We start from the raw sequence: 12560 nt of genomic DNA on the forward strand, positions 1-12560 counted from the left end.
ACTATAAGTCAATGAGGTCTGTCCAGAAAAAGCCCAGCTGTTGTTAATATAATGAGAACAGTTTGTGCAACATTAATGCAACTTGGCAGCCAAGGAGAGTGGATTGGAATGCGTATGCATGAACAGGGATGACTTCACTGTACTAGTCAATGGGGATGGTAGACACCGTAGAGTGAGCATGTGTACTGTGAGGCCACTGCATTAAAAAAGACTGAGCAAGAAGAGCCAAAAATCTGCATCAGATTTTGTGTTAAGCTTGAACATGGTCCTCTGTGGAAATGGTTCAGATGATTCAAATGAAGGCCACCACTATGGGCAAATAGTGATTGGCAGCTTCATCAGGACACTGCATGTTCATTCATCATGTCTCATGCAGAGTTTTTTAGCAAAGCATCAAATCATCCAGGTAACTCAGCCCCCTTGAAGCCCAGATTTGGCACCTGTGACTTCTGTTTTTTCCCAATACTAAAATCACCTTTGAAGGAGGATTTCAGACCATTGATGAGATTCAGGAATCTCCTTTCCTTTGTAGGAAAGTGCTGTGGGACAACTTATGGCAATTGGGAGAACTGTGTGAGGGCCCGAGGTGCCTACTCTGCAGGGGACTGAGCATCATTGCCCTGTGCACAGTGTTTCTTGTCTCTTGTATCTTCTTCAGTGTCTCTATTTTTTATACTGCATGGCTGGATTCCTTCTGGACAGACCTCATTTGTTTAGCTACTCATTTCTTACTATTTGCTGGAATGTTTATGTACCCATCTCATTAATGTAATTGATCAAAATACATCTCTTTTCTCTTAAACTTTTATTTTTCTCTCTTCACCATTTCAGTTAATTGCATGGCATGTCTCCTGAAAACTTAACCTTGCTGGGGTTTTTTTGTTTGTTTGTTTTTGTTATTTTGTTTCTTATACTGAGGTTATTTCAGTTATGAAAACTAACGCACCTTAACTACATTGATCACGTTTCTCCCACCTTTTTACTGTGACCAAGATAGTTGAATTTACTGCTATCTGTGTCCTCTGTGTAATGTCACAGTAGTCTTTTAAGTTCTCTCTCTCTCACTCTCTCCTAACTTCTATCTTCCTGTGGAAGTAATTATTGCCTTCCCCTGTTCAAATATTTTAAATTGCTTATTCTACTATAAAGGTTAAATTTCCTTAGCCCGATACAAAAGTTCTGTGAGTTTCTGATTTTATCCTTGTTCTCATTCATTGCCACATTCCTAATTGAGGAAATGTGAAGGGATTTCCTGTCAAATTTTTCTAATTTGTACTTGCTAATATTGGGTTGGTCAAAAAGTCTGTTTTTTTCTGTACAATGTCTGAAGTAGTGTTTTAACTACTGGAATAAAGTCTTTATTTGGAGCAATTTTGTTTTATTGTATTGTAATAGTTGTCACAATTGATGAAGGTTTAAAAAAAATCTCATCAAAATCAGTGAATTTTTGTGCAGCCATTTTGACATTAAAGATGGGAGGAAACACATATTTGGTATATTATGCTTTATTATTTCAAGAAAGGTAAAAATGCAATTGAAATGCAAAAAATGATTTGTGCAGGGTATGCAGAAGGTGCTGTGATGGAACATGTCAAAAGTGATTTGCAAAGTTTCTTGGTACTGTTGACATTTTGACCATAATTATTTGTTGTGGGGGTGTCTTATACATTGGAATATGTCCAGCAGCACCCCCAGCTTCTACCCACTAAAAGTCAAGAGTGAGAGATAGTCGACATACTCCAAATATTCAAATCAATAAAATTACTGGTGAAAATGAAAAATGTGCCTGTTATTTTACGGAAACAAAACGTAATGGACTTTTTAGCCAACTCGGTAGTTTGTCTTAGCTCCAGTGTCCTATTTGTGCAATTTTTTAAAGCTCTATGGCGTATCTTCTGAGTTTTCAAAAAGAGTAATAGCTCTGACCTTTTAAGCAAGAGAAGGGAAACACATATATATATAAAACAAAGGACACAACATGCAATATTTATCAAGTGTCCATATAGGTGATATTTTTAGTTGTTCATTTCACTTTCCTGGCATCCCTTGAATATTATTTTCTTGGACCCTGCTACAGAGTTGTCTCTTTAATGAAATCCTTGATCTTCCTAGAATGTAGCAAGAGAATTGTTTGGTCTTTCATTATTGGGCAACCTTGTTCCCAACTGAACAATTCCAAAAATTTATATAATCCATTTTAATTTCTTTGAAATGGAAGACTTTGGGTTCATCATTCATTAGTTGAAATTTGAGGTTTGTCAGTGGTGAGACAGATGATTATTGGTTGCGGTTACAACTTTTTTGGGGGGGTGGAAATACTATTCTTTTTAAGATTTTGTTTATTTTTAGAGAGGGGAAGGGATGGAGAAAGAGAGGGAGAGAAACATCAATGTGTGGTTGCCTCTCGTGTGCCCCCAACTGGGGACTTATCTACCTGGCACTGGTACCCTGGCACAGGTACCCAACTGGGGACCTGGCCCACAACCTAGGCATGTGCCTTGATTGGGAATTGAAGCATTGACTCTTTGGTTCGCAGTTGGGTGCTCAGTCCACTGAGCCACACCAGCTAGGGCTGCAGTTACAACTTTTGACAGAGTCACTAAGGGGAAAGAAGAAAGAAATAGAGGGAGAAATCTGGCATAGAAGACAGTTGTATTTCTCCGTTGACTGGGACTCAGAGTAAATAAGAAAAAGAATGGGAAGCCAAAGTTATGTACTAGGTAGGTAGGATATTTTGTGACAATTTTCTAGTGAAATGTACTTTATAAAAAGTTACTAGCATTGTAATAAAATTCAGAATCTTTTATGCAGTATGTGAGATTCTACACTGGCATGAATAATATGGTAAAGATATACTTATTTTCTAAATATATAGTGTGTGGATATGTTTATATATGTAAATATACCCACATAAATTGATAGACTACTCAACATAGATATATTTTATAGAATGATTTTACAAGTTTCTATTAGTCTTAAGACTAGCTTTAGTTTTATAGAGGGAATGACTATTCTGTTCTATACAAATGAAAAGGAAAGCTCTGTTTGCCAATGAAAGTTAAAAATATTCAAAATATTAAGTGGAAGATTGCCGTTTCTTATGTGTTTGCTTTTAGGTGACACTCTATGCACCTCTATTTTCTCTGCTTACAACTTATATGTGCTTATTTTTTTCTAATAACCAGTCATTTAAAATTAGTTTGGTATATTAGAATGAAAAAAAATTGGTTCTATATTAGTTAATTTTGGCAAGAAGCTACTTTAAGTTTTCCTTGTTCCAAATTTAGACGACTTTAGAAATAAGTATATTTCATTTTCTGTAGTATCATGCCTTTCATCTAATTTTACATGTATTTTCTTCCTTTGTAGTTACCCTTAAGAATGCTGCTATGCTACTAGAATTTGCAGCAATGTATAATGCTGAGCAGTTGAAACTGTCTTGTTTACAGTTTGTAGGGCTGAATATGGCAGCTTTACTTGAAGCAAAGTAAGTTGGATGTATATGTTACATGGACATTGCAAAAGCAATTATTTATAAATAATAGTTATATTAGTAATTTTAAATGAACAATGATAAATTCTAGCTTTGTAGAAAAATATGAAATGTGTGAGGATTCCATGAACATTTGAGTGCCTATTATATGCTAGCTGTTAGTAAGATACAAAAATGAATAAAATGGACAAAATCCTTGTCCTCAGTGGAGCTTACGTTCTGGTTGGAAAGTTGTGGGACAGTATCACAAGTGTATTTATTATATGTATGCATATCTCTTGGCTTGTTTAGGTTGATTTGTAACTATATAATTGTGACTTTGACATTTGGAAACTATCTGTAATACTGGTGCTTAATTACTTTACATGTAAGCGTGCATAAAATTTGTTAATGGTTGATTTCTATTTTATTTTGTATTTCATCTCTTTAAGACTTTCCTTGTCAAACTTAGGCTTCAGGGAATGGTGTGAAAAATTCATTACCTATAGTTTGTAGAAAACTGATAATGTTGAATGAAGGCTTTATGTAGAAATCAATGACTAATGAAATGTTCCTTATGAAAAATGACACATTTTACATAAAAAATCAGATAAATATATATACCCTGTTTTGTAAGTTAATATTTCATATTATGAGGATTTGAGGATTACCCAGATGAAATTGATGTATGTTAATGATTTAGGAATCATAGACATTTCAGAATTAGAGGAATCTTGGAAATTTCATCCTGTTGTTTTCAGTAGTTTTAGCAGTAGAATTTTTAATGAAATGTATTTACATATTTTTAAGTAAAGTCAATATTTTATTGCATTTACTCAATATCCAGTCAGTGGTAAGCAAAATGAATGTTTTGGTGAACACAAATGTGAAATTAGAGATCTTGGTGTCAGTTTGCAATTTTAAAGCTTTATACAGTAAAATGCAAAATAGTGTAACAAAATACTTTTGTATTTTGTGTCAGTCATAATAATAATAATAATAATTAAAACTGCCATAATAATTATTAATGACAATAATAATAAATATATAAATGATAACTAATATTGATGTGGCAGGCAACATTCTAAAAGTTTTCATGAACCCTTATGAAGTAGATTCTGTTTATGTCTTCATATTAAAGATAGAAAAACCCAAGGATATTTTTATATGTAAATAATCAAGAAAATCTTGACTTACATAATTGATACAAAAACAGTTTTTAATAATTCACCTTTCAAAGTTATGATAATCTTTAATGGAACCAATTCCAAAACTGATTGAAATAAAAATGTTCTACTAACATTCTTAGTAATTGCATCTTAGGGTTCTATTTAGAGGATATGGTATTTTGGCAGCTGAATCATTTGTTATTTTGTAAAGAATGCTTTTCAAGTTCAAATTAATGTTATGGGATTTGAAAATGCCCCTGGTATTTTAGTATGAGAGCTTGGCTAGAGTTTCAGAATGAAGTTAATTTCTTTACTGCCATTACATTAGTAATTTTAATCATACTAACTTTTTAAACCAAATTAAGCTCATTCAGTTTGTCAGATAAGAGTCAACCAAAATGTAAAATAAGCACCAAACCTATCAAAAGTATGATATTAAAAATGATGTATGATACTACTATTGTTTAATTACTATATTGTGGAAAGTATGTCAGCTGAACTATTAATATTAAGGATGACACATGGATGATTATGTCTGTATTGATGTAATTTTGCAGGAATAGACAAATATACTGACATTAAAATGAAGATTTGTACAAATTTAACTATTCCTAATCAAATATGTGTTTGCTAGAAAAAGTGCAAGTAAACATGCACAGAAAAAGGAGGGGACACCAATATCGACATAGCATCACAAGTTAATTAATTTCAAAATGTTAAAACGGGTGTGCAAGTTGTTTTAGATTAGTTGTAAAAATAGTTAAAATATATTTCAGAATGTAAACTTTAATTTAAATTTTCACTGATGCTTTAAAGTACATCTTTGGAACCAGAGAGTTCCTTAAAATCTGCTTTGAATTCTGCTGATCTAACCTAAACGTTATTTTACACATGAATTGTTCAAGCCAAGAGAGGTACAGTGAGTTGCTCAAAGTCGTGCAGGTAATTGGTAGCAGTGATGATTCTAGATAAAATTTAGGTGTCCTGATAGTTAGGCGATTGTTCTTTCAATATAAACACTCCTTCTGTAGTTAAAGATTATAATTTGTGGAAAATTAAAGTTGAAAAAAGAATATGCACTTGCTATTTCATTATAATAAAGATTTTTCTATCACTTTTAAGAATTGCTTGAGTTTTATTTTAAGTATTTAAGTGTTTGTGATATTTATTTGAAATATACAACTGTGTACACTTTCTAAAAGGTTTTGTGACAGCTAGATATTAATGCTTTAAATATAACTGTTACTTATTCAGCAATATAAAATACCTCTACATGTTTGAAAATCTTGACAGGCATTAAGTTACTTGAGTATTAAGATAAAATTTTGTGTTTAACTTGTTAGGTCTCTTGATGTTTTAAGTGTTGGCGTTTTAAAGGATCTTTCTGTATTTTACCGAAAAATGGTAAGATTTATGTTTTTTCAATAATTAAACAGTAATTATTGAAAGTATTAAACAGTATATTAGGGCAGACTTCTTAATGGAATAAAGGGTCTTTCAGAAATAAGACTTCGTATTTCTTTTCAGATTGCATAGATAAGAATGACAATCAAAATTGAAGATATTAAATAAGATTAGTATCTTATCATTCCTTTATAAATGAAAGCTTCTGAGTCCTTTGTTATTTACTGTTTCCCAAAGGTCAGGACAGTGCAAAAGCACGGATTCACAGGAGCCTTAACAAATAGGTTAATTTGCATTTTTAATGAAGGGGAGCTTTTTAGTCAAGGTTTTTGTTTTATATAACTTAATGAAATTAATTTTAATCAACCACCCTTGATTTAAATTTGGGAGGTCATTAGGCATTCTAGACTTTTTCTAGTTAATGTCACCGCATATTTAAACAAATGGGGCATTATACCAATTTTTAAAAGTCTTTGTAAATTTTGTATGTAAAAGGTGACAACTTGTTTTCTGCAGATTCCAGCAATGGCTAGAAGAATCATTACACCCTACCAAGATGGACCAGATATTAGCTATCTGGAACTACTAGAAGATGGAGATGTTTTTTTGAAAGAAGAAATAAATAATGAACAAAATTATTCGTAAGCTGTTTTCTGTTTTCTTCTCCTTTCCTTCCTCTCTTCTTCCTCCCCACCTCGCTGGCCCATCCCAGATCCTGGACACTTTTATAATGATATTGAAAGAAAAGAATTGAGAAACATGACATAAAATATATGTATTTATGCTCATTCTTAGACTTGGTATAGAACAAAGTAAATTAATCATTTATCTTTGCAGAATATGGGAAAAGGTACAGGGAGTAAGAAGCATAATTGGAAGACAGGGAGTAAGAAGCAAAATAGACAGGGAGGACTTAATAGTACAGAAAATGGAGAAGCCAAAGAACTTGTATGTATGACCCATGGGTATGAACTAAGGGGGTGAATGCTGGAGGGAGGCAGGGTGCAGGGTAGAGGGGGATAAAGGAGAGGAAAAAAAATGGGACAACTGTAATAGCATAATCAATAAAATATACTAAACAAAACAAAATTACACATGAATATGAAAGGGATGTAGCCTTCAGACTATGCTTGTGTTGAATTAGTGCATTTATCTTTATTTTTTTTGTAATTTATTTTTAAAATTATATTTTATTGATTATGCTATTACAGTTGTACTGAATTTTCCCCCTTTGTGCCCTTCCACCCAGCAGCCCCCACTCCCTCAGGCAATCCCCTGCCAAAGTTCATGTCCATGGGTCCTGCTGTTTAAGCTCTTTGGCAACTCCACTTGCTATATTATACTTTACATCCCTGTGGCTATCCTGTAACTACCTATTTGTATTCTTAATCCACTCACATCCTCACCCATTCCGCCACACCCCTCTTCCATCTCACAGCCAGCAAACCGCTGTGTTTATACATGATTCTGTCTCTGTTCTTGTTTGCTTAGTTTGCGTTTCAGATTCAATTGTAGATAGATGTGTATTTTTTGCCACTTTGTTGTTCAGAGTTGATCTTCTTTTGCTTAAATAAGTCCCTTTAACATTTCATATGCTAATGGTTTAGTGATGATGAACTCCTTTAGTTTTTTTTCTTGTCTGGGAAACTCTTTATCTGCCCTTTAATTCTAAATTATAGCTTTGCTGGGTAGAGCAATCTTGGCTGTAGGTCCCTGTTCTTCATGACTTTGAATATTTCTGCCAGTCCTTTCTAGCCTGCAAAGTTTCTTTTGAGAAATCAGCTGATAGTCTTATGGGAACTCCCCTGTAACTAAATAACTTCTTTTCTCTTGCTGCTTTTAAGATTCTTGCTTTATTTTTAACCTTTGCATTTTAATTACGATATGTCTTGGAGTGAGCCTCTTTGCATGCATCTTGTTTTGGACTCTGTGCTTCTTGGACTCGCATGTCTTTTTCCTTTACCAAATTAGGGAATTTTTCTTTTTAAATAGATTTCCAATGTCTTGATCTTTCTCTTCTCCTTCTGGCACCCCTATGATGTGAATGCTGGATGTCTTGACGTTGTCCCAGAGGCTATTCATACTACCCTCATTTTTTTTGGATTTTTTTTCTTCCTGTTATTCTGATTGGTTGTTTTTTGCTTATGTTCCAAATCAGTGACTTGATTCTCAGCTTCATCCACTCTACTGTCATTCCCCTGTTAATTGTTCTTTATTTCAATTAGTGTATCCTTCATTTCTGACGACCTTTTTTACGCTGCTGAGGCCCTCACTCAATTTCTTGAGCATCCTTATAACCAGTGTTTTGAATTCTGCATCTGGTAGATTGCTTATCTCCATTTTGTTTAGCTCTTTTTCTGGGGTTTTGATCAGTTCTTTCATTTGAGCCATTTTTCTTTGTCTCATTTTGGTAGCCTTCCTGTGTTTGTTTCTATGTATTAGGTAGAGCTGCTTTGACTCCATGTCTTGGTAGTGTGCCCTAATGTAGTAGGTGTCCTGTAGGGTCCAGCAACATGGCCTGTCCTATCACCCAAGCTGGGTGTTTGAGGTGTACCCTTTGTGTGGGCTGAGTATACTCTTCTCTTGTAGTTGAGCTTTGGTTGCTGTTGGCAGATCAATGGGAGGGATTTACCCAGGCCAGTCAGCTCCAAGGGCTGGCTCTGACCAGTGACTGCCAAACTCTGTGCTCTGTTGAGGGTCAGTTGTTCAGGAGCAGGGTGGTGGTGCTCTGAAGTGGTCTGTAACTGTCCACTAGGTGCACTGGCTCTGGGGTTTTTGGGTGGTGCAGGCCACTGTCAGCCCCACCCTGTGTTTTCCCAGGGCCACTGTTTCTGAGCTGTAAGGTAATCTGATATGACTGCAGCTAGTGCTGGGCTTGGAGATTCCCAGGCAAAGCCAGGCTTTGAATCTAGGATGGTGGCTGCTAGTGCTGAGCTTCACTGAGGCCAGCTGTTGCTTGTTTCAGAGGATTTAGGAAGTGGTACATCATGAGCCAAGACTCAGCCATTTCATATGGAAAAGCAGCTTGGGTAGGCTTGTAAGTTGGGTAGGGCAGAGTCGCTGGGGATATCCAAGGCTGGCCAAACAGTGTTACCCAGGTTGACGGAGTTTCAGATATGGTAGCTGGCTCTGCTGGTTTGTGTGGGCATAGTTTAAAAGGAACAGTGTCCTGTGCCCACCTTTTTGTCTTGGAGAAAGCTATCCCCCAATTCTTGCCTCAATGCCGGACACTTCAGTTTTTCCCAGTGTGCCACTGATGCCTTTTAAGCTGCTACCCTGGTGCTGGAGTTCAGAGGGAGTGAGTGTGAGTAGGTGAGTCAATGTGTGGGTTCTTTAAGAGGAACCTCTTGGGGCTCCAGAATTTTCTTCCACCGACTGAATCCTGCTTCTGTTTGCAGCCAAAAGTTATGGGGGCTTACCTACCTGGCACTGGTACCCTGGGCTGGAGCCCTGGTGTGGGGCTTGGTTTCCTTGCCCCTGAGATATCCCCCCTGAATTTTTATCCACCACATGTGGGAATGGGACCAGTCCATTCCGTGTCTGCGTCCCTCCTACCAGTCCCAATGGATGTGATTTCTTTAATTCTATAGCTGTCACACTTTCTTTCAACTTGATCTCTGAAGGTTCTGAATAATCGTTCTATTTTTATTCGTAATTTTGTTTGGCTGTACGAAGAGGGGAACCACGTCTGTCTGTGCCACCATCTTGACCAGGAGTCCACATTTCTCTTAACCACCTGCCTAAACCCTGCCGAGGTTAAAGAAATAAAAAAAACAAAACAAAACATAGTGAGCTAAAGATCAAAGAAGAGGAGAGGGGAAGACAGCAGTCAGGAAATGCTGTTAATTTTGGAAACTGGAAAGAGGTTTCCTAACATTTAATGAGTTAGAATAGGAAAAAACTAAGAGAGAATTCTGGAAAGTCTTAAGAGGTAGAAGAATCAGGTGTAAGAAGACCAAAGTGGGTAGTTGGATTCGGAAAAGAGCATTTCTTTTTTCTGAACCCTATTCGACCAAGTGATTTGTCCTCCCCAACCTTGGTATAAAGATTAGAAATGTGCCCTCTGGAGAGGATGAGCGAGAGGAGAGCATCGAGCCACTTCTAGATTTTTCCATAGAGCACTTGACTGGTTTAAGAGAGGTGGCCTACCGTGACTAACTTTTGGGAGTTCTCCAGCAGTATCCCAGGTTCCAGGCATATCCTTGTAGTGGGGCCAACCATTTGACACGCCCTCTTAGATTCCACTTCATGGTTTAGTTGTTCCAGTTCTACTTGGTAAATGACCTGTTAAAATCTTTGGTTTGGTTGTTCAAGTCATTTACTATGTGTATGTGTTGTGCGCATTTGTGTAGTAGCATACTCTAGCTCCCTGAAAAACGTCTTGAGTTCCAGATAAGTTATTTTTTTAATTCCTTTTCTAGAGTTTGGTAGCATTTGGGATACTTGGAAGTTTATAGGTATCTGGCTTAGATGTATGCTATTATTATATTTAAAATTTATAATAAAATTTTTAGTGTTGACAAATGTTATCCTTTACAAAATAATAGTATTCACAGCTGACCTGTGTAACTGTTGATGAATTATATAAGGAATTTTTAGTAAAAAGGGGGTAGTTGTAGTTCTCATAGGTGATTTTATTTTCCTTTCCTGATTAATAATACTTAATTTAGTTAGTTAGGCATTCCCTGAAATGCTTTAAAAGTTATCAGCAAATACTTTTCATTCAAGATTACAGTTTATAATAACTTTTGTGTGAACATGTGCAGTATTTTACTTTTCAAAGGATTTTCTTATAACCGTCTTGTTTCTAACTTTTACCGAAATGCCACTGTCAGGACAGTTAGTAATAGCACGCTGTGAAGTTTAATAATTTGCTCCAGACCACAAAGATAAATGTGATTACAGCATGCATATCCATATCCACATGTTTTCTCAACACTCATAGTTGTTTTATTTTTTAAAATGACTTTTACGTGTGCTCTTTTCTAGGGAAAGTATGTTCAAGAAGGCAAGAACAAAAGCAAAAAAGAAGCCACGGAAGCGTTCAGACAGTTCTGGAGGTTATAACCTTTCAGATATTATTCAGAGCCTACCATCTACAGGTTAGTGGAAGGTGTTTTCGGGTAGATTTCTGGATCTAATCTTTCATGTCTTAATCATTATCTAATTCATTTAATATGTACTAAATACTGTTATATGCTATCCGCTGGGGCTGGTGAAAGAAAATTGTCTTGGGGGCTATAGAAAATGATCGTATTTGTAATAAGTACTCTGAAGTTTGCTGTGGAACTTGCAAACTAATCTGAGAAGCTACACAGGAAGTATCTCTTAGAGGAAAATGATTCCTGAGTTGGATCTTGAAGAATGAAGAGAAGTTAGCCAAAAAAAAAAAAAAGCAGGCAGTTAGACCTACTCAGAGAAGGGGGTAATTTGTTCCCAAGACTACAGGCAATATAAAGAACTGCACGTTTCTTTTGCATATAGTTGAGCATTGCCCAGCCATGTAGGGTGTGTGCAGATAGGAAGGAGATAGGTTAGAGGGGATCATATTTTGGAGGGTATGGCATATCAGACTGAGGTATTTGGATTTTATTCTGAAGGCCGTTGTTAGTTTTGGATGGGTTTTTAATCAGTTATGTGACTGGATAAGATTTATGTTTTTAGAGAGGCCACTCTGTCCAGTGGCATGCCAGGTTAGTGGAGGTAGGCAGCATATGGCAGAAAGAATGTTATCCTGTGGATTCAGATCGTATGTATCAGTGCTCTGAGGGAGATGTCAACTGAGATGCTATTCATGTGCACCAGGAGGTATATAATCCACAGGAGAAAACAACATATTTTCTATCTAGGCATTATGTTAGCCTGTTTGAAAGTACCAGTTATGTACTTTTTCTGCAATTTTTTTTGTTTTTTTTATTTTGAAAATATTTAACTCACTGAAAAGATGGAAGAAAAATGCCATGAACACCTTATACCCTTATAATTCATCCACACTTGTTTACCTCTTAGCACATTTACTTTTTCTTGCCGTATTTCTGTTTCATGCTCTCTTCCCTCATCCTCCAACACTCTGCACGCACACTTTAAAAAACTGACTCATTCTCTTGGAAGTAAACTGTACACGTGACATTTCCCCCAAACTTTTATGTGAATGTCCTGAGAATAAGGATATTCTGCACAACCATAATACCATGATCGCATCTAAGGCAATTACATTAACTCATTATTATTAGTGTCTAGTAATATTGATATCCAGATTTCCCTAATTGTCTAAAAATTTTTTTATAACGTTTTTGTTTTAGCTTTTTAAAAAATCTAGTATCCTATGAAGGTTGATTTTGCATTTTCCTATTAAAATCTCTTTACTATCTTTTTTAAATTATATTTTATTGTTTATACTATTACAGTTGTCTCAATTAATCCTCCTTGTCCCCTCCCCACTCCCACTCAGCCCCACCCCCCTCAGGCTCTCCCTACACCATTGTCCATGTCCATGGGTCATGCACGTATGTTCT

The 12560-nt window shown here is 35.9% G+C and overlaps 1 protein-coding gene across 1 annotated transcript in view; it reads left to right on the forward strand.

Annotated features, from left to right (window-relative positions):
• IBTK (inhibitor of Bruton tyrosine kinase) overlaps positions 1–12560 on the forward strand; it is an 86894-nt gene that overhangs the window by 40051 nt on the left and 34283 nt on the right. The window contains exons 18-21 of the mRNA XM_037143777.2: positions 3370–3487; positions 5985–6045; positions 6562–6686; positions 11035–11147. Coding sequence (XP_036999672.2) covers positions 3370–3487; positions 5985–6045; positions 6562–6686; positions 11035–11147 — 417 coding nt within the window. The remainder of the gene's footprint in view (positions 1–3369; positions 3488–5984; positions 6046–6561; positions 6687–11034; positions 11148–12560) is intronic.

The sequence above is a fragment of the Artibeus jamaicensis genome, unplaced genomic scaffold (genome assembly GCF_021234435.1).
Source record: "Artibeus jamaicensis isolate MK-2021 breed Jamaican fruit bat unplaced genomic scaffold, CSHL_Jam_final contig_387, whole genome shotgun sequence".
In the NCBI taxonomy this organism is placed as follows: domain Eukaryota; kingdom Metazoa; phylum Chordata; class Mammalia; order Chiroptera; family Phyllostomidae; genus Artibeus; species Artibeus jamaicensis.